Source organism: Hippopotamus amphibius, chromosome 12, assembly GCF_030028045.1.
Source record: "Hippopotamus amphibius kiboko isolate mHipAmp2 chromosome 12, mHipAmp2.hap2, whole genome shotgun sequence".
Lineage (NCBI taxonomy): Eukaryota > Metazoa > Chordata > Mammalia > Artiodactyla > Hippopotamidae > Hippopotamus > Hippopotamus amphibius.
In genome coordinates, this window is record NC_080197.1 from 78,127,716 (window position 1) to 78,155,680 (window position 27,965).

The 27,965-nt window shown below is 50.8% G+C and overlaps 1 protein-coding gene across 1 annotated transcript in view; it reads left to right on the forward strand.

Moving 5' to 3' along the window:
- CRACR2A (calcium release activated channel regulator 2A) overlaps window positions 1-13,191 on the forward strand; it is a 73,310-nt gene extending 60,119 nt beyond the window's left edge. Inside the window, exons 13-17 of the mRNA XM_057703185.1 lie at window positions 39-120; window positions 220-334; window positions 9,032-9,133; window positions 11,533-11,609; window positions 13,024-13,191. Coding sequence (XP_057559168.1) covers window positions 39-120; window positions 220-334; window positions 9,032-9,133; window positions 11,533-11,609; window positions 13,024-13,108 — 461 coding nt within the window. The 3' untranslated portion in view covers window positions 13,109-13,191. The remainder of the gene's footprint in view (window positions 1-38; window positions 121-219; window positions 335-9,031; window positions 9,134-11,532; window positions 11,610-13,023) is intronic.
- Window positions 13,192-27,965: the final 14,774 nt, after the last annotated feature.

A 27,965-nucleotide genomic window follows, 5' to 3' on the forward strand; every position in this document is an offset into this window, starting at 1 on the left:
TTTCCGGACTTGGACGTGATGCTCGGCTCCACCCACAGGCATCGATTACCGCGTGAAGACTGTGCGTGTGGACGACTCACGGGTGGCCCTGCAGATGTGGGACACGGCAGGACAGGAGAGGTGAGAAGCCACCCCCGGGTAACCCCGCCTCCCCTCTCCCCGTTGGCGCGGGGTCTGGCGGCTGAGGGGACCGCTCACCTGACCCCGCCTTTCGAGCAGGTATCGCTGCATCACCCAGCAGTTCTTCCGAAAGGCCGATGGCGTTGCCGTCATGTACGACCTCACAGACAGACAGTCCTTCCTGGCCGTGCGGCAGTGGCTGAGCAGCGTGGAGGTGAGCTGGTGGCCTCCCGGGAGACCCCTCCTCCTGGGCCCTCTGCCCTCTCCGGACCCCTGACTCAGAACCCCCCCCTTCTCAGGAAACAAACAGGTTCAGGCATCCACGCGTCCGTCCACCCAAGTGCCCAGCACCAGGCTGGTTACTGGGGACCCAAAGGTGAACACGAGAGGTGCGATCCCTGCCCTCATGGGAGAGGAGATGGAGGAGGGACACAGGAAAAAGACAGATTAAGCCAATAATGGTGTCATTACAATTGTGAAAAGTGGGATAGGATTGGGGGAGGGCGTGTCAAGTGTCAGGGATGGACAGCTTCCCTGAGCTGTTTAAACTGAGGCACCACGGCCTCTCCCCACCCCTGCATTCTTCTAGCTGCAGGGGTCCCGCTGTGCCCAACCCAGGACCAGCCCTCCTCAGGGTTTAGGGGCCTCAGTCACAACCCTTCACACGAGGGGAGGCTGATCTGCAATGTGTGGGTCCCAGGCTCACCCCAGATTCACCTCGGGCTGGGCCCTCGAGACACGGGGCTCTTCCTTGAATTCTGGATTCTCTGTAAGACTCTGCTTTCTTTCTTTCTTTTTTTTTTTTTTGATTTATTTTATTACTTTTATTCATTTATTTTATTTTTGGCTGCATTGGGTCTTCATTGCTACCATCGGGCTTTCTCTCGTTGTGGCTGGTGGGCGGAGGAGCGGCTACTTTTCGTTGCACTGAGCAGGTTTCTCGTGGTGGCTTCTCTTGTTGCGGAGCACAGGCTCTAGGCGAGCAGGCTTCAGTAGTTGTGGCACTCAGGCTCAGTAGGTGTGGCTCTCGGGCTCTAGAGCACAGGCTCAGTGGTTGTGGCGCACGGGCTTAGTTGCTCCGAGGCATGTGGGATCTTCCTGGCCCAGGGATCGAACCCGCACCCCCTACATTGGCAGGTGAATTCTTAACCATCGTGCCCCCAGGGAAGCCCAAGATTCTGCTTTCTTGATGTTATCCTTGCAACATGCTGCTTTGTAAGTGCTTTTTACTTCCTGACCACCTGCATGCCCTCCTCTGCCACTCCAATGCATACATCTCAAGGCCAAGGGTGATGTGCCAAGACACATTATTTTTTACAGCCCCCCCCCCCGCCCGATTCTTTCACACACAGTCAAATAAGTTGTCCCAGCTCCTTCCACCAACAGGACCCATGCTTTGTTCGTTTATTTGTTCTAAACACTGCCAGGCATTGCTCTGGGGTCTGGAAATTCCAGGAGCAGATAAAAGAGACCATGTTCCTCTCCCCGTGGAGCTTATGTTCAACCCTCTCCCCGAGCTTGTAGGCCTTGCCCGGCCCCTTACCTACTCATCAGGCTGTCACACTGCTGTCCAGGACGCAGCTGCTGGCCAGGACCCCTGCTCCCCACGAGGCGTCTTTGTCGTTGTGACCGGTGCTTGGCACGGGCCCCGCAGGGCTCGACAGATGCTGGAGGCACGTTTGGATGCTGTGTCTCTGTGCAGGCAGGGTCCTGGGGTTGTTCATTTCGTTATGTTTCAGCCCTGAGATCTATGCTTCCTGGCACCCAAATCTGTTTCTCTTGAAGTTTGGACTGGACGGGCTTCTCCTTTCTCTCCTGTTAATCCACATCCTTGTCATTACCAAGAAAAATGAGGAACAAGGATGGAAGCCAGATTCGAGGGTTTCTCAGAAACTTGCTTGATACAAATTGTTTTTCGAAATTATTGTGCCTAAAACACTTACAATAGAGAAAATGTACATTTTGAAATGTAATAAGTGGCTCTACACAGAGATGACAGTGGAGGCAGATGGTGGGGTGATCCGGAAGTGAATCCTCTTTAAACGTTGTAATTTATGATGTGATTTTTGACAGCACCTCGCAGAAGTTAAGCAGCAGGAGACCCTTTAGGGATTACCTAACCCCATGGTTTTCAAACTTTCTTCCTTGGAGCCCTGGAATCAGGCTGACTTGTCCCACAGCCAGAGACAGGCAGGGAAGCAGGTCTGGGCCCCCATTACCCTCCACCTAGGAGCTCCTCTGCATCTTTCAGTTTTGTGCATTGGAGGTTTAGCTACAATTTTGTTCGACGAGAGGGTTTCCCTTTGAAAATCACTGGCATGATACAGCCATCTCGATCTCAAATGAAGAAATTGAGGCCATGACCTCTTCAAGGTCACCTGTTCTTTCCCTAGCCACAGATATTTTTAATTGCTCCCCGTTTCTCAATTTTGATAAACACACAGTGGGGTTTCCACACACACTGAACCCAAGGATGCAGAACCCGTGGATTCGGGGCGGGGCTGACTGTACCACGCCATTTTATATAAGGGACTTGAGCATCCATGGATTTGGGTCACTGCATAGGTCCTGGAACCAAACCCTTGCAGATAGGGAGGGACGACTGTACACTAGAGCTGGGAAGAGGCGATGTAAATAGTCTGGGATTAGTAGGGATAGATGGAGAGAAACTCACAGAACTATGGTCTCTGCCGTTAGCAGGGGCTATCGTTTCTAAGACCCCTGCTTTGCAGAGAACCTGGGATGTAACCAGGAAGTGGAATGTCAGGTTGAATTTGGAGGAGGTGGTGGAGGTGAAGAGACGTCAGAGGCCCATCATCACAGCTTGAGGCATGAGTTTGGTCATTCTGCAGAGGGCTGGGCCGAGCGCGGCGCGGCTGGCCTGTTCCTGCCTGGGGTACGTAGGGCGGAGAAGCATCATCAGCATGCACCCTGCCAGAGCCCCCCCACCCCCACCCCCGCCGACAGAAGCTAAACGGAGATGGCAGATCCATCCGTGGTTAACTCAGAATTATCCGTATGCGGACGGGGCTTCTCTGTGTAACCCGTCGTTTGCGTTTTTCCTGCTTTAAAATCGTAGCAGAAGGTACAGGTAAATTTTAAATGAGGATTCCAAACTTGGATGAACATCAGGATCACTTGTGAAGCTTTCAAACAAAACAGACACTAGGGCCTTCTCTCCCAAAGAGAATGACTCAGGGCCTGGAAATCTAAAGAACAACAACAACAACAAAATTCCCAAAAAAAAAGCAAGAGTCCCTCAGGTGGTTTTGATTCTCAGCCACTGTGGTTTCCAGCCTAAACAAGTGCTTCTGAAACTCTAGTACTCATGAAGAATCTCCTCGAGACCTGGTTAAAATACCGATCCTGAGTCAGCAGGTGTGAGCTGGGGCCTGAGATCCTGCATCTCTAACAAGTTCTAACAAGCTGATGCTGCTGGTCCAGGGACCACACTTTGAGAAGCAAGATTCTAAATCCTCTTCAAAGATGTTTGTGCTCCCTCAACAAGAATTTGCGGAGCATGACCCAGGTGTCCATCACGCACCAGTCGCTCTGACGGACTCGGTGTTGACGGACCCCGTACAGCGGTCCTGGGGTTCTCAGAGGCTGTGTCAGGTGTGAGTGTGTGTGGTGGGGGGGTGTTGAGGATGTGGAATGGTGGCGTTACCCATGCAGTCGTTCTGAAGATTCTTGAAAAGCTGTCATTCTGCCTTGGCAACCAGCCATTCATCACGTCAGGTGATAGATGAAACCTTGACACCTGATTGGATCGGAAGGGAACTGAAAATCAGCACCTGATGCTTGTGGCGCACCTTGAATTTCCTTAGTGTTTCCAGCGCTTTGCCAGCCCCCTTGCCCGGAGAAGGGAGGGTGGAGGGGGAGCTTTAATAACAGGCTTCGGGTTCGGAAGCCTTATTATTAAGTGAACGGTGGCCAGCTGTTCCCAGTGCCCCTACCCCCCTCAACCTGAAAAGCTACACCCAGGGAAAGGGCTGAAATTGCCACGGATTATGCACGGCAAAGACTGGCTCCTGGAGGAGGTTGCGTGGGGTGGGAACAGCTGCTGGGGAGGCGTGGAGTTCCCTGAAAAGGATGTTCTCACCATCTTAGCTCAGCCACAGCCTGGCTGTGAAACACGGGCCAATCACTCCACGAAGAAGTGGACCAGACGCTCTGGAAGGTTCCTCCTGGCCCCCATGTTTACAGGGGCTGGCATTTGACTTTCTGGGGGGCCAGGATGCAGCAGGTGTATATGTGGATGAGAGGACGCTGGAGGGTCCTTCCAGCCCAGAGGGAAATGGACACCTTGGGCACAAGAGAAAGGGTGGCTTCTCTGCTTTGTGGAGGTGTCCTGCCCCACCCCCGAAGCCTCTCCCACCTCGGCATCTTTCCCTGACCCACAGGCTTCCTGCAGAAGAGGCCCAGACTGAGCCCAGACACACTCTGTGCCAATTCTCCTGCCATTTTACCTTTCCTGTGCACTTACAGGAAATGAAAGCCATTAGACCTTCCTGCCAAATCAGCACCCCCGACCCTGCTGACCACCAAATCTCCGCTGCATGAGACTGGACTAGTTTAACCAGTCCAATCAAGAGGAGAAACTGGTCAGGCTCTAAGGGCCCCATGTTTAGACCACGAGGCACCCTGGACATCTGGAGACGTTGGGGCCTGTATCAGGTAGAGAAAGTAGTATCTGGTACAAGCTTGATGGGCTGGTCTTTCTCCCAAATCCAGACAATTGGTCCCCAGTGTTTGCAGTCCTGGTGTGTTAACTTCTCATTTGGATCTTTCTGTCATTCCAAGAGCACTGTCCTGTTAGGCCTGTACATCAAGGAAGTGCAATCTGACCCGAGTCATTAACCAGCAAGACCAGTGTCTCTGAGCCGGGGAAAGAAAGTGGAGATTAATCTCATATAGCCATTGTTTTGTAGATGAGAAATCCTGAGATGCAGAGAGAAATAACTTGTCAGAGGACCCGCAGCTGGTCAGATGGCACAGCCAGAGCTGGAATCTGGCACTTTGCCACTGCACGCTGTTCCCCCCTCATCACACAGCCCAGGTTACATCTGCTTCTGAAAAATAGACGTTCATCTCTTTTCAGCCCTTCTGGCGTCCGTCTCAAAGCAGAACAGTTGTGCAACTTTCCTCTCCCTTCCTGGACGGCTGGCTGGCTCTCACTCTGTGATCTTTGTCGTTGGTGACAGTGTAGAGCACATGGCAAAAAATAGCAGTTTGATTTTTTTTCCCACGTTCCAAGTTGAGCTCGAGTGCTGGCAGTTTAGAACCAACTACACAAATAAATCTTGTTTTGACTCATCATCCAGGGGGGGCGGATAAATATGGAAACCCCCAAGATATAATTTTGCAGTCTTTTTTTCTGAGCATAACTGCATGCTTTAATGTGCCGAGAAATTTTTTAGTTCTGCCTCCGGAGAAATAGCAGCACTCGCCTGGCTAAGTGCTTTTTCTTGCCTCCCAGCAAATAGATATTAACACACACGCACGCACACACGCACATACACACACTGCAACCAACCAAATGCAACAGCTGCATGTCGTGAGCTGAAAGCCAGCATTTGCTCCGAGTTGACAGCACTTGTAAGTTAAAGTCAGAGATGGAGAATCTTTTGAATTTCAACAAGTCTGTCTTCCAAGAAGTTCAAGTTTAGAGAAAGGCAGCTGAAGTGGTGGAAGGTGGAGAGAGGCTTCTGTGTCAGTGGGAGGACAGAAGCCAGCTCTGGAGCCCACCTCACAGCTCAGGGGATAGAGAGGAAAGAGAGGAGGGATGGGCGGGTCCCACAGAGAGACACGGCCGAGCCGGACAGAGCCCGGGCCTCCGGCACAGAGACTGTGCCCAGTCCGGGAGCTGCCATTCCTTCCCTCCGACCTGGTGTGCCCATGCAACTTTATCAACATCTATCAGAATGTCAGCAGACATTGGGTAGCCTCAGACTTAGTCACCAAAGGAGGTGCCCTTTGGACTTTTAAAAGGCAGTGTTGCTTCATCTGGTGGGAAATTATGAGCCTCTTTGTCTGAGGCTCGTTAGGTAGGTGAATGATATAAAGTGTAGGCAGAAAGCTCAAGTTGAGGTTCAAGTCAGAGAGGACCATGAGGTGAGGACGCCTGGCTGCCCACATGGGAAGCATACACCTTGGCCTTATGTTTGCTCTCACTTATTTTTGCCACATCTTTGGAAATAGGCAAATTCTCCTACAACAGTGCAGGCCAGGGCCCCTGGAAGGGAAACGAGAGGTCCAGAGAGTTTGCAGAGGAGGAGAACATTGCAAAGGGCAGAAACCACTGCTCCAGCTGGGGCCTGGACTTTTTTTCCTGTTCCTTCTAAGCTCTTTATTATTATTATTATTATTATTATTATTATTATTATTAGCCAGGAATCGCTTTAAGAAGGAAGACGGCCTCTCCTTTTCCAAGAGGCAGCTGTGCTGCTCATGGTGCAGGGCCCAAATGCTGGGCTGACTGTTCCCACCTCATCCCATTTGGTCCCTCAGGACCCAGCATCCCCTTTGCGAGGGAGGAAACAAGCCATCGTCCATAACAAGTAACACCAGATTCCGGGCTAGAATCCCACTCTGGGATTTCAAATCTGATGCTCTTATTTTCAGAGCGTTTCTATGTCAAGAAATCCCACCAGCCTTAGTCATTCCTCACACATCAATCTACAAATATCTCTCTCCCTTTCTCTCTCATGTGCTCCAAACAGAAAGTGTTTTGGCCCATTTTCCTGCTTCTTACTCTTTTCTTCCTTTTCTGTGAAAAACTCTTCGCACAAGTGTTTCTGTGGCACAGCACAAGTAGGGAACGGGATCTCCTGGTACCCACAGTCTAGTTAAGAGGGAGCCTCATGGTCCACGCACGTAGCCATCAGTGGGTGTCTTCCTTGCAGATAATTGGAATGTGGCACTGTCCACCCAACACGTCCACCACCATGTGCGTAAGTCAGTCTGCTTCTCACCAGTCAGAAGACACGGCAACATCTTGTCGGGCCTCTGAGTCATCGTTCTGAATGTTCATTACCATCTCACCACGAATGTGTGGAAATATTGCCTTTAGAGAGTTCTGGTTAATGAGACACTAAATAGCAGAGAGTTCATTGGAAATAAGAGTTCAGGGCCAAGGGTTAGAGAACGGCGGCCCCATATACTAAAGGGTGGGTCCTTATAATGCTGACTTTGTTGGATGTTCTTTTGGATTCTGTGAGCTTTAACATTCTCACTTATTTTTTTTTATAAATTTATTTATTTGATTGCATTGGGTCTTTGTTGCTGTGTGGGCTTCTTTCTCTAGTTGTGGAGAGCTGGGGCTACTCTTCGTTGCGGTGAGTGGGCTTCTCGTTGCAGTGGCTTCTCTTGTTGTGGAGCACGGGCTCTAGCACCCAAGCTTCAGTAGTTGTGGCTCAAGGACTCAATACTTGCGGCTTGAGGACTCTAGAGCGCAGGCTCGGTAGTTGTGGCACATGGGCTTAGTTGCTCCGTGGCATGTGGGATCTTCCCGGACCAGGGATCGAACCTGTGTCCCCTGCATTGGCAGGCGGAAGTCCCAACATTCTCATTTAATACATGAGAGTGTTTTTCACTACAAACGAATGTGTAGATTGAGGAGCCATGGAGGCTTCATTTCGAATGAGATGCCACTTAAACTCAAAACAGGTGGCCTGTCAGATGGACGTGGACATTTATTTGACTCGGTCTAGGATAAAGCAGCTGAACTGTTGGCAAAACTGTAATCACCAGCAGGCTTCTTGTATCCCACGGCCCTCCCTACTTAGTGAAACACAGAGCTGCAGTGAATAACTGTTTGTTACCAAATTATGATTAAAAGCCCCTAATTAAATATCTCACAAAGCAAACATAACAACCTGTGTAAAAGTGAACATTAGCATATTGACTCACTCGGAGGCTGTGTGTCCTGGGCCCTTGGGGTACAAAGACCCTGGGGTGCAGGGACCCTGGGGTGCAAAGATGCTGGGGTGCAAAGATCCTGGAGTGCGGGGACCCTGGGGTGCAAAGATGCTGGGATGCAGGGATCCTGGAGTGCGGGGACCCTAGGGTGCAAAGATGCTGGGATGCAGGGATCCTGGAGTGTGGGGACCCTAGGGTGAAAAGATGCTGGGATGCAGGGATCTTGGGATGCCGAGACCCTGGGATGCAGGCCCCTGGCTGATACACCACAGCTGGTGGAGGAGTAAATAGGGTTGAGCCTTGGAATAAACCTGTTCGTCTGGCCCACGAAACGCAGCTGCTCTGGCCCTCAGTTCAGGGCTCCTTCAGAGCCAGGGCACCCAGGACGGGGATCCCCGCGTGGTGCCCTCCAGGGAGACACATGACAGTCATGTATCAGGCACTGTGGACCCAGGACCGTGAGTCAGATCTGGACCCAACCCTCAGGGAGCTACGTGCCCAGGTTGAGGCCCCCGGAGGTGTCACTGCTGACCGTGCAGCCCCTGGACCAGCTCCAAAGCCCATCGAGTGGCTCCTTGTTCATTCTGGTCACGCAGACCAAGTCTGGTCACTTGGGAATGTCCTCAGGGGCTCCGTAGGGACACGTCTTATCAGTGTCAACTGTGCCTTCATCCTGCTCCCACTGCCAGGACACAGGGGAGTCGGCGTGTTCCAGCCAGGCCCCGAGGTGTAGGGTGAGGGGGATCCCTGCACTGAGAGGGCTAGGAGGCACCCAGAGGCAGCCTTGGGCATCTCTCAGAAGCCCAGCAAACTGCGGCTCTGGGAGACAGTGGTCCCCTGTGTGCTTTGGGGTGACTCTGTTATCACCCGGCCTGTGTGGCAGTGGGGGGTTCGCAAGCCTGTTTGTGTCTTTCCAGCCAGTGTTTCCACCTGCCCTACCTGGTTCTCCTTAAGGATGCTTCTCTCAGCTCGGGGATTATCTGTTCCGCAGGAAGCTGTGGGAGACTGTATTCCCGTTCTTCTGCTGGGCAACAAAGTTGACAACGAGAAAGAGCGGGAAGTGCCACGGGGCCTGGGAGAGCAGCTGGCCAAGGTGAGGGGTGAGCATCCCATCTCTCTGGCTGGGGAGGGACCCCGAGGGCAGTTGGGCACATGCCCAAGAGCCAGGGAGGGAAGCTTCTTTGGGATCCTCGTGGAAAGGAAGCAGACGGGCCGGATGGTGTCCTGGCATTGCGGGGCCAGTCCAGCTGCTGTGCACGTGGAACTTTACGCAGAGAACCAGGGTTGCAAGATGGACTTGACTTGGGTGTGGGGAATTCCCCACATTCTCTTCCTTAGAACTCAGAATTGAATCTTCAGATAGGAAAGGTTGCTTATTTCAGTTCCGCAGGTGATGCTTGAATCGCATCGTGTTTCCCCACTTGGTCACTTTTGCGGATGAAATGCTCCCTACCTGCGGGACAGTGTGCTTTTCCATGGACAGCTGTATTAGAGCATCCATCCTTCCTACCAAGATGGAGCCTCCAAGGTGCAAACTCCAGACAAACTCAGGGCAGGCACTGCAAAGCCGACCATTAAAACAAGCATCAGCCCTCTTCCCCAAGCAGGGAAGCAACACAGCTTGATGGAAATCAGGCAAACACACAAGCCGTGCTGGCTCCTAGGCTGCGTCTACTGCCTCAGAGAGGTTTCCGGGGGACCATGTATCTGGGGAGATAGGGCTTCCCAGCCCCAGGATTCCATAATTCTCAGTGTGCTTGCTCCAGACAGGGACTCAGGGCTCAGAGGCTGGGAAGGCAGGCACAGGCGGTGAGATTCAAGGGAAAAGGAGGAAGAAAGTCCCCGGTCACCAGGCAGCTGCGTGTCCACGGGCCACACCCACAACTCCCAGTCCGAAGAGCTCTGAGCGCAAAGGTGTTTTACTCATTTGGCAGAAAAAACCTGACTAGAACCAATATGAGACTATTTATGGCTTCTGTTCACCTCACTTTGAATGAATATTCAAATATTTCACTGAAGAAATGTTAATATATTTGGTTATAGGGTGCCATCCCAGACCCATGAGGCTATTATATAATATATATTAGAGACAACTATTATCTTTCTGAAACTCAAAAATTCTGGATTCCAAAATACATCTGGATCCAAGGATTTTGATTAAGGAACTTCAGACCTGCGTTTTTATTTTGTCATCCCATTTTCTTTTCTTTCTTCCTTCCTTCTTTCCTTTCTCTCTCTCTCTCTCCTTTCCTTCCTCCCTCCCTCTCTCTCTCCTTCCTTTCTTCCTTTCTTTCTTTTTCTTTCTTCCTTTCCTTTTTTCTTTCTTTCTTTCTTTCTTTCTTTCTTTCTTTCTTTCTTTTTCTTTCTTCCTTCCTTCCTTCCTTCCTTCCTTCCTTCCTTTCTTTCTCTTTCTTTCTTTCTTTCTTTCTTTCTTTCTTTCTTTCTTTCTTTCTTCTTTCTTTCTCTTTCCTTTTCCTTTCTTTCTTTCCTTTTCTTTCTTTCTTTCTTGTAAGTGAAAAAAAATCCTGTGACTCCTACAAGTTAAGTGATTTATTCAAATTATCACCCAGCCCCAGTGGTGGAGTCAGGACTTGAAGCTGGAAGGCAAATTATGTCTCCCACTTCTAGGTCCTGTGTGCTCCCCCCACCCCCATCATAGGGGCATCAGGGCTGGGCAGAGGTGTGCAGGGACCGGACAGGGTGAGGGCAGAGGATGGAGCTGGGCCAGCGTTGGTGGGGCTTCCTGATCTGCAGCCACAGAAGTGTCTGCACTAAGCTGCCCCTCCCCACAGGGCATCAGCCTCCAGGGCTCATGCCGGATGCCACTAAGGTTGTCATTAACGAGGCAGGAAACGCGTTAGTGGGAGGGATAAGTGGAATAAGATGGGCCTTGGCCAAGGTCACCACCCGCCCCCCCCACTCTCACAGTCCACCTTCTGCCTAGTGAGGTGATGGACAGTTGTCCTGTGGTGCCAGTGCTGACAGCGTGGGCAGCCAGTAGCAGTCAACTGGTGTATCAATTACCCACGCCCGTGTCCTGGGGAAAGCAGGCTGCTGGGAGCCCTGCTGGGACCAGAACAAGCCCACCTGCCGTTTGTACCCTCTTGACCCTCATTTCCCTGCCTGTAAAGTGGGAAGGATGTCGGCCACCCCGGCCTCTGTGTCTTTGCCTGCATCACAGGCTGATGTGAGAAGAAAAGTAGCCCGTACACCCCAGACAGCAGTTCCGGAAAGTGTAAAGCAGTGAGGCAGCAACGTAGGTTCTGTTGTTTCACAGTTGTTACAGCTCACCTGGGAGGTGATTCCAGAACCTTCATCAGTCAGGGAGCCCGAGGGACAGGGATCAACCTGGTACAGAGTGGGGAGGCGGCGCGAGGAAGTGAGGGGTGGTAGCGGCAAACGGGCGGGCGGGCGTTCGCCCCCGCCCCCGACAGCTCCCTCCAGCCCGTCCCCCTCATATTCTCATTCGTGTCCTGTGTTCTCTGGTCCCAGGAACACAACCTCATCTTCTACGAGTGCAGTGCCTATTCCGGTCACAACACCGAAGAGTCCGTGCTCCATCTGGCCAGGTAAAGAGACACCACTCGGCCGGCCGGTCCCGCTGTCCGTCTGAGCCGTCTGGGTAGGGGGGCTGGAAGCCTAGGCCTTTGTGTGGGACCCCAGGGATCAGGGACAGTCCTCTGAAGTACAATGACAAAAAGAAATCCTCCTGGCCTGTCACCTCCAACTGCAATCTTCTTCTGAGTCTTAAAGGCTGCCTTTTCCCCAGGGATCCTCTTTTTAAATGCAAATGCTCCTGGGAAAGGTCAGATCAGAGGCCTCCCAATGTTGGCTAATATTTTAGCAGGGATTAGTTGGCAGCCAGCTGGGTTATACTATGGGCTCCTAGGGGAGGGAGAGGGGGAGCCAAAGAGAGGGGCTGTGCTGGGGAACACAGAGGCACCCAAGAGGACAGTGCTCAAAGGACTGGTCCCATAAGCCTCTGCCTACACTGAGAGTAAGGAAACAGGACCACACTGGCCCCACTCTCAATCCTTGGGCATTCACTCATTCATCTGTCTAGGCATCCACCCGTCCCTCCATCCCTCTGTCAATTCATCCACCCATCCATCCAGCCAGCCAGCCAGCAAATACTGACTAGTACTAATTTCGTGCTCAGCATTCATCTAAGAAAAATGGGGATTCCAAAAAATATTTTTATTTAAGTAACTAAGAGCCCAGAACAACTTCAATGCACTGGAGAGGTTGTGGAGTTGTGGAAGACCTAGGGAGTTATGGGGACAATTCTAGGGTTTTCTCTGCCACTGATTCCCAAAGCAAGTCACCCTGCCTCTCTGAGCTTTGCTGCCAACAAAGGAACATCCACTATACTTCCCTGCCCACTCAAGGGTTGTTGTGAAAATCAGAAGAGATACTTCTGAGATACTTCAGGTGAGAGTTCTTGGAAAGTATAAAGCAGGGATAAGATACTTAATGCTATTTTTAATTGTTCACCTCTTATAGTCAGTCTGGAGCTACGGTCACACGAGAAGCCCCTTCATAAAGTTAATAACCAATAAATATAATTTTTGAGCCTCTACTGTGTGCCAGGTACTAGGATAGGCTGCAGAGACACAGAGACAAAAGATACAGTCTCTGCCATCAGCGGCTAACCCTCTGCTGAGGGAGCCGGGCACAGAAGCAGGGCATTGCATGCAGTGAAGGGGTTATAGCAGAGAAAGGATCCAAGTGCTCTCAGGGGCACTTACATCACCCAGAGCATCAGGGGAGGCTTCCTGGAGGAGGTGGTGTGAAGGGCCCGTATTGACTATACCCTGGCTTTACAAATGACAGTTATGCACCTGTGCTCACCCCGGGGGAGACTTGGAGGACTCTCTCTGACCCTCTGGGGAGGCGAGGTCCCTCCTCATGACCCAGACGGACTGTAACCGGAGGTGCCTAGCAGCTCCCCTGCTGCTGACACTCTACCTTCCCCTCTTCCAGGATCCTCAAGGAGCAAGAAGACACAGTGAGGGAGGACACCGTTCAGATTGACCGCTCTGCCAAGAAGAAAGCCTGCTGCAGCTGATACAGGCCTCCTGGGCCTCCCGCCCGGGTCTGAGGCCACAGAGCCTACCCTGCCCCCTTCACGCAGGCTCCTGCACAGATGCCCCCACCAAGGCCTGCCCGGACCTTTGTCCTTGTCAGTGACATGCCCTCCACCCCAAAGGAAGGAAAACACATCCCATCAGGAAAGCTGCTCTTGGAGCATCTTGGGGTCTCTCCCTTCTCTGTCTAGACCCTGGAGCCGATTCCTTTCTTTCCCCCCACCCCCCAGCTTGGTTTCCTGGGGGAAAGAACAGATGGGCTTTACCAGAAAAGCCACCACGTGCCTTTTCCACCTCCCATCTCCCCCACTGCCCTTAGAAGCCTCGGCACTGAGGTTGCCATGGCAACTGAGCAGGGCAGACTTGCGGCTTCCTGCAGGCCAAAGACACAGCACTGGGCAATGCCAGGGCGGTTGGTCTGGCCTTGAAACCTGTTCTCAGGATGCCAGTGGGATACCCTTGGCATGTGCTTCGTGGACCTTGAGGTGCCCACGGGTGTTGCGAAAAGCATGCTGGGGCACCTGCCTCCCGTCCCACCCTCTCCCCACAGGGGTCCTGCTCCTTCCCAAGCTTCTGGGCTCCTCCTCTCTCGGCAGCCACCACACCTCCTGTATTTGTCCCCTTGGGTCCTCTGGAACGATGCCTTATAACACCACAGGCTTTGCTCCCCGCCGCTCACCCACACCCCTGATGCCAAGGTGCAGGGCGGGTGGTAAAGGCACACCTGGGGTCAGGGAGTGGGCTTACAAACTGCCTAACTCTGACTAGGAGATGAAAAGAAAGCCAGGGCAACAAAGCCATCTGCGGCTAAACAGAGCGACCACGTCTGAGGGTATAAATAAGTATCTACAGCTCTGTAAAAGCCATTTTCTACATGTTTCTCAAAATAGCTCTTCAAAATCTGTACATGATGATTAATAGGGGAGATTGACAGGCAGGCAGGGAGGCCCAGCACCAGGTCCGTAGTTACTGATTTCATTTTATTTTACTTTTTTCTAGAAGGCTCTATTTTTTTAAAAAGGTGGCTGTGATGTTGACATTTGGCTGGGGTTTGAGCAGTGAACAAGGGGTAACTGCTGGCTTCGGCACCCCTGTGACGGCCTCGGCACGGGGCACTTGGATGGAGGACACTGATCTGGGCCTGTGTGTGGGACCGTCCACTGGGTGGTGAGGTCCCAGCCCCTGGCAATGCTCCAGCATCACTGGCTGGTGTCCAGGGCTGGTGAGGGCTCTCTCACTGCCTGGGAGCTTGGATGAAAAGATCATAAACGTCACTGTGATGACCCTTGTAGGGCTAGACCCGGGCTCGCCTGTAGGAAAGTGGGTGGTGTCCACATGCCGTGGGGCATGCAGGAAGGGAGGGGGCAGAAAGTGTCCACAGGCCTCCAAGGAGATGATTCCAGACACCTGCACACAGCCAGCCAGACAGGGAGGAAGCCACTGGCCAGAGGTCCCAAGGGTGTTCCTGTGGCCTCCTGCCCAAACCGGCCAAAAGGTCAGAGCCCATGGGCCACAGGCAGGTGCCAGCCTCCACGTGCAGACTTTCTCCCTCGTCTAGTCTTTGTAGACACCTGGGAGCCCACAGAGGTGGGGGACAAAAGCCAGCACTGAGCACCAGGAGGTACCCGGGATCTTGGGCAGGCCCACTCCCTCCTGGGCCCCCACTGCATCAGTAAAATAAGGGTGGGCTGTTTGGTGCCTCAGGCTTTCTGTTCAGAGGGCTTGTGTTCATTAACTTACACTGGTCCCCAGCCCAGGTGTGAAGGGACTCACAGGATGCTCCTTTCCCTAGGAGAGGGCACTGCTGGTGGTCTCACTAGTGGGGTGGGTCACCCAGAAGTGTGTGTGTGTGTGTGTGTGTGTGTGTGTGTGTATGGAGGGCAGATAGAAGGTAGGGGAGAGCACGGAGAAAGTGAACCAGCTCTCTTGCTTCTGACAAAAAACAGAGACGTCAGTGGGACCCATGGGCCCAGCAGGCTGTACCTGGGGCCCCCCAAGCCCACAGGTGCCTTTATCCCCAGACCCCATCCCTGGCTTAGACCTGCATGTTTCCATTTAGGAAAAGTGCATTCAGTGTTTTGAGCAGGGTGGGATGACCCTTGTGCCAGCCTTCCAGTGTGGGGGGGTAAATCCCCACAAACCCTCAAAGATCCAGGCAGAGGGAGGGGTGGGAAGGGTCGTCAGGCCTCCGTGGCTTCCTTCTCCAACCCCACCTGAGAAAATGTGGTGGATGGGGACCTCAGAGAAACTCTAAGTTCTGTGTCCCCGGCTCTCAGCTGCCCCTTCCCTCCCTATTCCTTTGAAACAACCACAGCGGCCACCAGCCCTGCCCAGAGCCTAGCACAGTGTCAGAAACGCCTCTAGCTCCATTCCACTTGCTGCTGGAATGGCCCTGAGCAAGTCACTTAAGCAGGTTTCCTATCCATCTGTAGATGGAAGGTTTCCATATGGACCTCGTACGGATGCTTTGGGAATCATGGGAGGCGATGCACGTGAAGTGCCTAGAACACATAGGTGCTAACAAGTAGGCGCTATTGTGATTGTCAAGGTTGGGTTTCTGCCCAGACCACTTGCCTCGCTTTAGTTTCGGATTTAGCACCAGCTAACACTAAGTGTCCTCCCATAACTGGGCACCACACAGGCACCACCTCGTTTGCATGCCTGCTTGCCCAGCCCATTCCTCCGGCTTCGGAGCTTGTGTCCTGTGTTGCCGCTTGGCCCTGCTGTCTCTGTCCTGCGGGTTTCCTGGTTTTCCACTCGGGCCCACATCCCACCACTCTCCCTCCCTGCCATGGTTCTCCGAGACTCAGCCCGTTCCTGTTGCTCACCCAGGGGTGCCCTGTGCTTGTTGGCATCCCCGGCCCCACGCTCGCTCCCCTAATCCAACTCCTTGGGCTTCTCCCAGGTTGGCTGCTGCCTCCACCGTGAGTGGCCACCACAAGCTCCATCATCAAACCAGCACCCCTGTCACTTTGCTCCTTGTCCCACGCTTATCTCCTCCAATAGCCCCTCTGGGGTCTTTTCTGTTCCTCTGTGATACCCTGGCTTTCTCCCGCCTCTCCCAGCCCTGTACTCTTTCCCAGTATTCATAACTCCACCCAGTCTTGGACTCCCCTCCCCACTCCTCTCCCCCAGGTCCACTCCCGGCCACACCTGTATCCTCCATCATAAATGGCTCAACCCTTTGTCTCTGTCACTAGCGGTCACTGCTCCAAAGGGTCTCAAACCAATTTCAGCTAAGGTGTTAATGCCAGTGGTGTTCAGAGCCATATTTATACTTTAACGAAGAACTCTAAAGGAGACAAAACTTTAACTCAAAGGAATAAATCCCTAGTGCTAGACTATTAAGCACCATAATGGGTCATGGGGGTCAAATATTTAGGACAGAGCTGCTCTATTTCTAAGTTCCTGTATGTTTTTTTTTTTTAATTTTTATTGGAGTATAGTTGATTTAAAATGTCGTCTTAGTCTCTGCTGTACAGCAAAGTGAATCAGTTATACATATACATATATCCACTCTTTTTAGATTATTTTCCCATATAGGTCTTTACAGAGTATTGAGTAGCGTTCCCTGTGCTATACAGTAGGTCCTTAGTAGTTATCTATTTTATATATGAGTGTGTATATGTCAATCCCAATCTCCCAGTTTATCCTTCCCCTCCTTAAGTTTGTTTCTACATCTGTGACTCTATTTCAGTTTTGTAAATAAGTTCATTTGTACCATTTTTTTAGATTCTGCATATAAGTGATAGCATATGATATTTGTCTTTCTCTGACTTACTTCACTCACCTGTGTGTTTATAATTGTTATCTCTTCTTGATGAACTGACCCTTTATCATCATAAAATGTGCTTCTTTGTCTTTAGTCACGATTTTTGTCTAAAAGTCTATTTTGTCTGATGTTAGTACAGCTCTTTTGGTTGATACATTTTCCACATGATATATCTTCTCTATCCTTTTACCTTCAACCTATTTCTGCTTTTGAATCTAAAGTGGGTCTCTTGTAGACAGCATGTAGTTGGATCATGTTTTCAAATCTTTTCTTCCAATCTCTGCTTTTCAATAGGAAAGTTTAATCTGTTTACATTTAATGTGATGGGTAAAGTATGATTTGTGTCAGCCATTTTGCTTTCTCTTTTCTACATTTCATATGTCCTTTTTGTTGCTCTATTCCTCCACTACTGTCTTCTTTGTGTTAGTTATTTTCTATTGTACAACTGTAATTCTCTTGTAATTTTATTTACTATATATAATTTATTTGTTTTCCTGGTGGTTGCCTTGAGGGTCACCATTCATGTCTCAGTTTATAACATTATGGATTAATAATGACAATTCCAATAGTGGAAAAATTCATTCCTGCATAGTTTCCATTCCCCCTCCCTTATGTTGTTATTATTATAAATTACATCTTTATACATTTTATGCCCATCAGCATGGATTTATATTTATTGCTTTATGCAGTTGTCTTTTAAGTCAGAAAAAGGGAGTCACAAACAAAAATACATCTATATCATCTGTATTTACATAGTTACTTTTACCAGTGCTCTTTATTTTTTCATGTTGATTGAAGTTCCTATTTATTGTCCTTTTATTTCAGTAGTATTTTTTGTAGGGCAGGTCTGCTAGAGACAAACTCTCTCAATTTTGTTTATCTGGAAATGTCTTAATTTATTCTTTAGTTTTGAAAGATAGTTTTGCCAGATATAGAACTTTTGATTAACAGGGTTTCTTCCCCCATCAGTACTTCGACTTTACCATCCCCCTGTTTCTGGCCTACATGGCTTCTGATGAGAAATCAGCTGTTCATCTTATTGAGGATCCTTTTTATGTGATGAGTTGCTTCTTTCTTGCTGCTTTCAAAGTTCTTTGTCTTTGTCTTTCAGTGGTTTGATTTTTATTTGTCTAGCAATAGATCCCTTTGAGTTTATCCTGTTTGCAGTTCACTGGGCTTCTTGGATGTATAAAGTAATGGCTTTCATCGAATTTGGGGAGTTTGGGGTTATCATTTCTTTAAATATTCTTTTTTTCCCTTTCTCCCTCTCCCTTCCTTATAGGACCCTATTACGCATATGCTGGCATGCTTGATGGTGTCCCACAGGTTTCTGAAGCTCTGTTCATTTTTCTTTTGTTTTTTTTTTTAATTTATTTGTGTGTGTGTGTGTGTGTGTGTTCCTCAGACTGGATAATCTCAATTGCCTTATCTTCAGGCTTACTAATTCTTTCTTCTGCCTGCTTAGATATGTTGTGGGGATCCTCTAGTGAATTTTTCATTGTACTTCTAGTGAATTTTATTATTGTACTTATCAACTCCACAATTTCTGTTTTTCTTTTTATAATTTATATCTCTTTATTGATATTTTCTATTTGGTGAAACATTATTCTCATACTTTATTTTAGTTATCTAGACATGGTTTCCTTTAGGTCTTTGAACATATTTTAAACAGCTGATTTGAAGTTTCAAAGACCTCACATTGGTAGCCATCTGCCCTGTGCACAAATCCATGTCTGCTCACCATCCCAGCTTTCTTTCTCCCACTTCACACAGCACAGCCAAGACTCTGGTTTCATTCCTTAGCCCCACCCCAAACCTCCTCTCCAAAGTCTTTCTTGTCTTCTAGATTGGAGGAGGGACTTTAAACTCAGAAGTTGTTTAGATTTGAGAAACCCTCCCCTCCACCTTGAGTTTCTGGCTGCCCTGCTGGAGATGAGCTGCTCAAGGAGGTGTCCAGTTCCTTGAGGAAGTGAAGGGAGCCCAGAAGTCCTCAGGCAATGCTGACCCTCCTGCCAGGAATCCAGACATTCCACAATGCTTCACTCGCAAGGGATAGATGTGGGAAGGTTGCAAATCAGAAACTTATTTTAAAAGCAGTTTAGGGCTTCCTAGGTGGTGCAGTGGTTAAGAATCCTCCTGCCAATGCAGGAGACACAGGTTCGAGCCCTTCTCCCAGAAGATCCCACATGCCACAGAGCAACTAAGCCCATGTGCCGCAACTATTGAGCCTGTGCTTTAGAGCCCATGAGCCGCAACTATTGAGTCCATGTGCTGCAACTACTGAAGCCCACACACCTAGAGCCCATGCTCTGCAACAAGAGAAGCCACGGCAATGAGGAGCCCACGCACCACAACGAAGAGTAGCCCCCACTCACTGCAACTAAAAGAAAGCTTGCGCACAGCAAAAAAGACCCAAAACAGTCAATAAAATAAATAAGTAAATAAATAAATAATTTTTTTAAAAAAAGCAGTTTAATTACTGCAAAATAATGAAATCACAGTAGATAAGCATATAAAAACCAAGATTTAGCTGTCCTGTTGCTGACTGGCCCTAGGTGTCCTGCTATCTCTCCTCCTATTATTCTGGGGAACAGAAAGTGGCTGTACAAATTCCAACCAATTCAGTCATAATCCACGGTCATTAGTTATTCCCTCCCTCCTTATCCTGGGATGTGTGTCACTGGTGTGGGGATGGTGATGGTTGGCAGGATACAAGAGCTTTCTAAACCTCCCCAGTTCCTAACTATTAATGTTTCTATTGATAGACACGGGGATGATCAGCAGTAGCAGTAACAAAGAACATCATAACTCTATGCTTCACACAATCCAGTGGAGCCAATTTAATCAAAGTGCCCTATTTAGGAAGAACTCTGCTAGAAATGATGGGGGTTGGGAAGCCATATGGTGCTTGGCAGAGGACCTGAGCGGGTTGTGGAAACTGAGGAGCCTGGGTGAGGCTGAGCCGTTTATCATCCTTGGGCAGGACTGAGTCAGGTCCAAGGATTGACCCCCTCAAAGGGTTGGGCTTTTTTGGGACTTTGGCTCTGATTCAGAAGTGGTACTTGCAGGCTCTTGTGATAGCACCAGGAGACTCCACTCCCCCCAAAATGAGAACTCCTAGGACCAGTGAGGCCTGTGCTACCATAATGAATTAAGACTGGATCCGTCTGACCTATAAAATAAATACTACACATTAAAAACACTGCACTGCTAATCGAGAATGCCCAAAGAACATGGCTAGAGAGAATGAAATCTTTTTTGACTCAAAAAGAAGCATTAAAACATGTGGTGCTTACGGAGGCCTTGGAATGAGTTTGGGTCATGTGACCATGGAAGTGGGGTTCAGTGAGCACATGTAGCACTAGGTCAAGGGCAGAGGGTCAGGGGCTGGTCCACGGGCTGCCAGGCCATTCAGCAAAGTCAGCGTGTGGTGCTTATTAACACGCAGCGTCCACGGACTGATCCCTTGAGGGCACGCACATTCATCTCTGTCATCTCGTGTTGGGCACAGGGTCTGGCCAGCAGTGTTAACCTAAAGATCCAGTTGAGAGCAGAGCATCGTGTCTCGAGAGCAAGACCCACCACTTGGTGGGTCACTCCACTGGTCACTGGGACCCTCGTGGCCTCGTAGACCCATTGGGTTTCCAATGAGGAGCTTCTTCCGGCTTTAAAACAAAATGCTGAGGAGCGTTCCAGCTGCTGTGGTTCGATTGCCTTTCAGACAGCATGAGGCCCATCAAAGCCTCCATCTCATCACCCTGCAGCCACTCCAGCTCCCGCTGGCAGCCATCCGTGACCCGCAGGCTGCTCAACAGCTCGATCTGACTAGGGCTCCTTGCCTCTGAGCATTAAAAGATGCTTCCCTGCCTGGTCCTCTTCTTTCCCGGTGAGGAACCAGCCATCTTCACCAGCAGTGCCTCTACCAAAGGCTTACTCTAGCCCCTAAAGACCTGTGCAGAGTGAGAACCTGCACACAGGTTTGTGGCCTTGGACAGAACCTGGACCTGCTTGATGCTCTGAGCCCCAGCTTCCAGGTTTTAAAGGAGTTCTCCTTGCCTGACTACGCTCACCTGGTGTGTGCAGGTAGAATGAGAACTCTGGGGACAGGGCTTAGTCAACCAGGAAGTTCTAGACAAACGTTAGGTATCACATCTTTCTCTCATGAAGAGACCAGAGCAAAACACAACAGGGAAGAGAAAATCCCGCGCGTCTTGGTAACTAGGAGAAGCTGGGGTCTCAGGTAAGAGCATTTTCCATTTCCCTGGGCTAATAGAACAAGGAAAACCTGCATTCCTCCAAGCTAGAGACTTGGTCTAAATACACTCTGTATCTTCCCCCTCTGCGTTGAAGGTGGACGGGGCAGGGAGAGGGGGCAGCATCCAGGCTCCAGGCTCCCCCTGGCAGGGTCTGGGTCTCATTCCCTTTTGTATTGACTAGGGCCTGGCATGTAACACGCCAGACAAGTGGATGGGAGGATCTAAGACTTTAGCTACTACACTCCTAATCGAACCATCTTTACAAGCATGGTTTACAAACACGCTTACACTTGGCGATGAGACACAAGTTCTGGCCGTGGAGGGCGGTGAGTGATGGCTGCACACACCGTTGTGAATGGACTTCATGCCTCTGAATTGTACATTTTAAAATGGTTAAATTGTAAACATATGCGATGTCTATTTTCCCACGTTACATTTTTTGAACAACCCCTTCCACAAACGGTTACGTTCCATGAATGAGTGAAGGGTTGATTCTCTTCAATGCCAGCCACGGAGGCTCTAAAACACCTGATGTTTGTCTCAGGCTGTGTCAGGAGATGTGGGGGCAGGAGAGGAAGACAAGCTTGCTGACGGCCCTTGAGCTTCCGGGCGCTGAGGGGAGGAAATACCTAGAAATGCTGTGAGGCCCACCCCAGGCTCCGCTCCCTGCAGGGCCCCAAGCCAGCCCCGCCCTAGCCTGCCTGCTGGCCTTGCTGGCCCTGCAAAGCACACCCTTCTCTTTAGGAGTTTGGCGCCTCCCCCTGGAGGCAAGCTCCTAGAGATAAGGGGACCTCCGTAACCCGAATGCCAACAGTAGGAATAGCCTGGCCCCAGAGCAGGGGCCTAGCGTGTGGGATGACAGCAAAAGTGAATGACAAAGTCTTTTGTCATTCCTGGAATTTTGTTGCATCGGAAAATATGTGTTCCTACAGCAGGAAATGTGTAATTGAGCACCGAGACATATTTTGGTTTTGCAGAGATTTATGGGGTCAGTTGATGGTAGGAGACTAGGAACTGGCACAGAAGGATTGGACTGGGGAGGACTGTGGAGGATTGGATTGGAGAGGATTGTGTTTGGGGGTGAGAGGCTGACTCTGGCATCATGCCAAGAGGGCCAGATTGGAACCAGTCAACGCAGAGCATGGGGGTTGCCGGTTATCCCAGGGAAGTTTTTCCCAGGGATGCTGCCTCACAAGGTAGTGAGCTCTCCGACGCTAGAGGCATTCAAGCAGATGTTGAGGTTCTGCTTTAAGGAATGCAGGTGAGAAACTAGATACCATGAATTGTCAGACCCCCACCTTTGGCCCACTAACCCCAAGAGTCTAGGATTCTTTTGAGCTGAGATTGACGTGAAGGTATGTAGTATAAGGTGTGATGGGTGGGGGTGAGGATGGGTTAAACCAGGAGGCTTCTCTGGACAAGGAGAATGTTGGGCCAGTCTGCCTGTCTAGTTCAGTATCCCGCCACGCCTCCCCGCTCCCTGCCCCCAGCCCTGTCCCCCTCCCCCAGTCAGCGGGGAAGGCACCTGCCTGAAAGCACCACAGAGATGGTGCTCCTGCAGCTCCCCTGGTGTGGGGAGAAGCGCTGGATCCTCGCCAGCATCCTGCCAGCTCCTCCATGGTGGCAAGTGAAATTACCAGCCCCACACTGCAGATCTATTTAAATCAGCCTTTCATGTCTGATGGATTTAAAAATATGCTAGAAGTCAGCATCTTGAATACAAGAAACACAAACAAGCAGATGAGGCTGCGTTTCCCTTCCTCTGTGCCCACCCCATCCTCTCTGCTTCCTCCTCCCCCCCTCCTGCCCCCTCCCAGAGCAGTTTTCATTCATGAGGCCCATCTCCCCCCTCTCCCCATCCCTCCTCTTCTCTCAGTGGCAGGGAAGTCTGCAGCCTGAGCAGTGGCTGGGCGCTCCTGGGATCTGGGTTCCCTCCTCAACTCATAGGAGATACGGGAGACCACCCCACGTGCACGTGGGGCAGCACCCGAGCCCCAGCTGTCCCCGGGAGTGACCCACAGGCACAGCAGGTCATGAGCGAAGTAGATGGCCTAACAGGGTTCTGAGACCTCCCCAGGACGGCAGACCCTCTAGTGACCAGGGTTGGCCGGGGTTGGGGGGTGGGGGTGGGGTGGTCTCCTGCATTGGCTGTTGGGCGCTAACGCAGCGCCAGGCTGACCCCAGAGCAGGGCTCGCCAAGCCTCCTCCTGTCACTGAGGAGGAGGTCTGCGGCCTGCTGCCCTGGCGGTCACGGCCAGCCTTCCCAAATCTACACATTCGGTTCTGTAGGAAGGCCGTTTGCCCCCTCCAGAGCCCCACAGCTCCCAATAAACCACCTGTGAGCACCTCACAGGCTGCTGTCTCAGCAGGGGTCCCGGTCTGGCCCTAGATATTTGGGGCCTCGGCCCACTTTGGTGGATCTAACCCAGTTCTCTCCTGCTGTGATTTAAGCCATATTCCCTCTCATCCCTATATGTCATTTATTTGAGGCTTGATAGGCGGGCCCTGCAGCATATCCTCCACTTGCAGGCAGGCAGCCAGGACTGCAGTGGTTGAATCTGGAGAGATGCTTTCCCAGGAATGGTCCACCTACTGTGCCAACTTGAGGTTCTCAGCCTTGGATGCCCATTGAATCACCTGGGGAGGTTTTCTTAATTTTTCCTATTTATTTTTGTTTATTCTCCTTTTAATTGTTTTATTTATCTTATTTTTAAAATAATGTTTATATAATAATTTAAAAAATAACACTGTTGTCCTTCTTTTGGAGGTGGGTATTGTTTGGTATCTGTTCAGTGTTGAAAGTGTTCCTTTAATTTTGCTATTTTACCTGCAATACATTGGTGGATTATTTCTTTCAACACACTTGGTTGGTAAATACTAAGAAAAAAAATAATACCAATCCTTGTATTATTGGACCCCCCCTTACATAAGAAGAAATTCTTATGTAATTAGAAGTTAAAAGACCTTTTAAAAATTGTTTAATATTACCATTATTAGCAATAATAACAATGGTGTAAGTAATAGAAAGTGAAAAACCCACCTGTGTGTGAACTTGTCCTTAGCCCTGCTCTCTCGTGCCTCTGTGTCCCTACCCATGCTCTTCCCTCTGTCTGGATCCCTTAAGAGCATTTCAAAGGTTTGCCTCTGTCCACACAGCAGGTCATGAGCGAAGCAGATGGCCTAGCAGGGTTCTGAGACCTCCCCAGGACGGCAGACCCTCTAGTGACCAGGCCTGGACAGCCATCAGTGTAGGTGATCCCTACACTCCCGGGGAGAACTGGGGCTCAGGAGCTGCACCCCATCATCTTACGTCTGTGGGTCTATAGCACATCCCTGAGTGGACAAGTGCGTGAATCCCCACACGCCACCCATTCCGATTTCACCCCTGACTCCCTTCCCAATCATCCTAGCACGACGGTGTGGACCAGGAATGTCACCCGCCATCTCAGTGAACAAAGGATGTTGCAGCCGTAAAACCATCAGCCCAACTGAGGGGATCTCGGGATGGAGAAAAACGGGATACTGGTCCTAGATAGGTAACATACATATCAAAGGAATGATTTCAATGAGCCCAGACTCTTGCATCTTCCCATACATAGAAAAGTGCTAAATTCATTAACTTGAAATGTCTGATTGTGTCTTGTTTTGTTTTGTTTAATTAGCAGTAAACTTTTGATATTCCAGTAACTGATTTTTTTTTGGTGGGTGGGGAGGGGAGAGGGTGTTTTGTTTTGTTTTTGCAAAAACTCTTACACATCGTGACTTTTTCCTTAATTCTTCAGAGCAGTCCCTCTGAGCTATCTGAGATGCTGTCTCCTGGGCTTCGGTCCTCAGTAAGTCTGCCGAATAAAACATAATTCTCAACTTTTAGGTTGTGCTTTTTTTTTCAGTTGATGATGGCTTGAAATACTTTCCATGGCACTATGAGTAAGTGCCATCCTGCCAAGCAATACGCCCTCAAGGGGCTCAGAGCCAGAGAAGGAGCTGCTAGCAAAGGGAGGGCTGGACAGTGAGGGAGTCTGTGCAGAGGCTGGCAGAGGGGAGAGGTGAGCAGGGCGAAGTTGCCCCTAAATTTGCAGGGGGAGGATGGGTAGAGGCGGCCGTGTTTTAACACGGGATTTAATGAGGGTCTGAGAACTGAAGGATGAGGGGAAGCCCTCAGGCAAAGATGGGAAGGGAAGCAGAAGAGGAAGCCGTTTGTGGTCCAGCAAGGCTGGTGCAAGGCTCGTGGGCTGGAGCAGAGCGAGGGAGGAGATTCTGGGGTCGGGGATGTAAGCAGAAAGGGCCAAAACTTGAGAACTTTCCTGGACCAGAGGCGTTTAAATGTCATCCCACAGGTGACAAGGAGCCATTGGAGGGTTTTAACAGGGGCATGATGGTCATGTTTGGAGTTGTGCTTGAAGAGGGTGGAGCGGAAGGATGAGGGCAATACTGGAGGCTGGGAGACACGTTAGCCCCTGGTCCCGAAACATGACAGTGAGAGAGGCCAGGTGTGGTGAAGAAGGGGGAGGAAGGGAAACCTTGTAACCAACCAACCCCAACTCTCGTGTGGCCTACGTGTGTCCATGAGCCGCCATGCTGTCAGCCTTGGCCTTCCCACCATCCCTGTGCATCCGGGCTCCCCAGGACATCCCCGCCCCGCACTTGAAGTCAATAGTTCTCAAACAATGAATTTTTTCCAACTAAATGCAGAGAGTCTTAGGAAAGGGGATTTTTCAGAATGAAATGGGGGCTTAGGGATTATACACTGCAAACCTCAAGCCACATAAAATTAAATTTTGTATTATCCATTACTGGGAATTGTCCAAGTCATCGTGGCCTCCACGATCATCAGTCATCAGACCTAGCTATGGTCTGTGGACCGGAGGAGAAGAACAGAAACCCACAAGCACCTGGCACTTTGGAGTTCACGGGTCTCTTCCGTGACACCCTCTGTGGACCATTTTCTCTCTGTGGAAGCGTGAGGGCCCTCTCCAGAGCACGGCTGGGGCTCATCCAGCCCAGGACCTTAAGTCCGGGGCCAGAGTACTGTTTAGACGTGATCACATCTACTGGTCATCTCTCCCAGGCCTCCCCTAATCCCAGACGCCTGCCCAGCCCTACTCCCCACCTCCACTCCCGTCACCTTCCGCAGAAGCCCACCTCTCCAAAGTCGCACTCATTAGAAACACTGTGGGAGGGATGCTTGAAGGGAATCTAGTCAGAAATAATCAATAGGCAATATTAGCAAGGCTGAATTAACACCCCCCGGATGAGCGTCACCCAGCCCTGGCCAGACGGCAGCCTTCATTCCACTTCCTCTCAGTTATTAAAATGATATTCCAAGAGACAGTCCCAGCTCAGCAGAGTCACAGACTAATAACGGAGCCGAGTGCCTGGAGGAGCCTGGAGCCAGGCCACCCCCACCCTCTCCGCTGCGCCTTGCTAAAGTCATGGTGATGTCGTGCTGCAGTCCCGGTGGGCACGTCTTTCCTCCTTGAGCCTTTCTTTCTCACCCTGACGCCTGACCTCCCAGACAGCCCAGCAGCCGTTCTCGTCTCCCCACTACAAAGCCCGGGGCAGGATCTCCTTGCAAAGCTCTGAGCCCAGGGTCACAAAAGAAGAGCCATGGAGTCACAGAATCAGGGAATCACAGTTTCTTCATCCGAGTGGAGGCCTGAGATGGTTCTAGGCGAGCACCTTCATTTCATAGGTGAGGACAAACACAGAGGCCTAGCAGGGATAGTGCTAACCTCAAGGCCACGAGGCAGGTAGATTCCGAGAGCAGGAACATCACGGCCACACGTTGTCAGCGGCCCAACACCTCTGATGCGCGTGGTCTCTGCTCGACACTGAACGCAAACACAAGCGAGATACACAACCTGCCCTCCAAGTGATCACCATCAAGGGAGGCACAAAAACAGCCGCTGACAATACAGCAGGGTACCACATCTGGGCACACATCCGCCCAGAGACACAGGGAGAAGGTGGGGCTCAGCGGGGCCGTGTGTGCCCCCCAGAGGTGCTCCCCTGGATCCAGGTCAGAGCCGCAGCTGCAGCCACAGTCACGACAGCAAACCCAGGCCGGCTTGCCTCGTCCCGGGCACGGGTCCCACTTAGCCCACCACCATCCTCTGAGGAAGGTGACAGTGTACCCGTGTGCGGGTTGAGGAAACCGGTGGAGAGGCTGCAGGTCACACAGGCAGGAGGTTATGGGAGAATCGGGCTTTGAATGTGGTCCTCCAGCCCAGAGTGCACACTCCACTATGCCTCAGGCTCCTCCCATCTCAGGGGACTGCAGGTCTTCCCTGATGACACCACAGGAGCCTCCCACCACCACGGGCAGGTATGAGTGCCACCCCAACTCTGCACTACACGGCAGGTGGCCCAAGTCCTGAGTCCCATTTAACTGGCTGAAGTGTCGCAAGCCATGGCCCTGCTCTGACCTCCCACCCCATCTCTAATACAGGCATCTTCAAGCCACCTTCAAAATCACTTCCAGGCAACAGTGGATCACGTGTCTCGTCTCCTTGGCCCCAGAAAGCAAGCACTCTGACCCACTGTGGGCAGAGGCTCTGCCTGGAGGGGCTTCTTCCTGGAGGGGCTTCTCCCTCCCAGGGGCCTCTGCATATTCTTGTCTGGGACCCTCCGTTCTGAGAACAGGGAGCTACCTTCTCAATGCATGGGATGCGTTCCGGCCATCGTGTGCTATCTCATCTAACCCTCATGACAGCCTGGGACAGAGGTGTGATCCTGGTGCCATTTAACGGAGGAAGTTTTCACACAGGAACAGGCAATTCCAGTAACTCGCTGCAGGTCTCAGCCATTGGC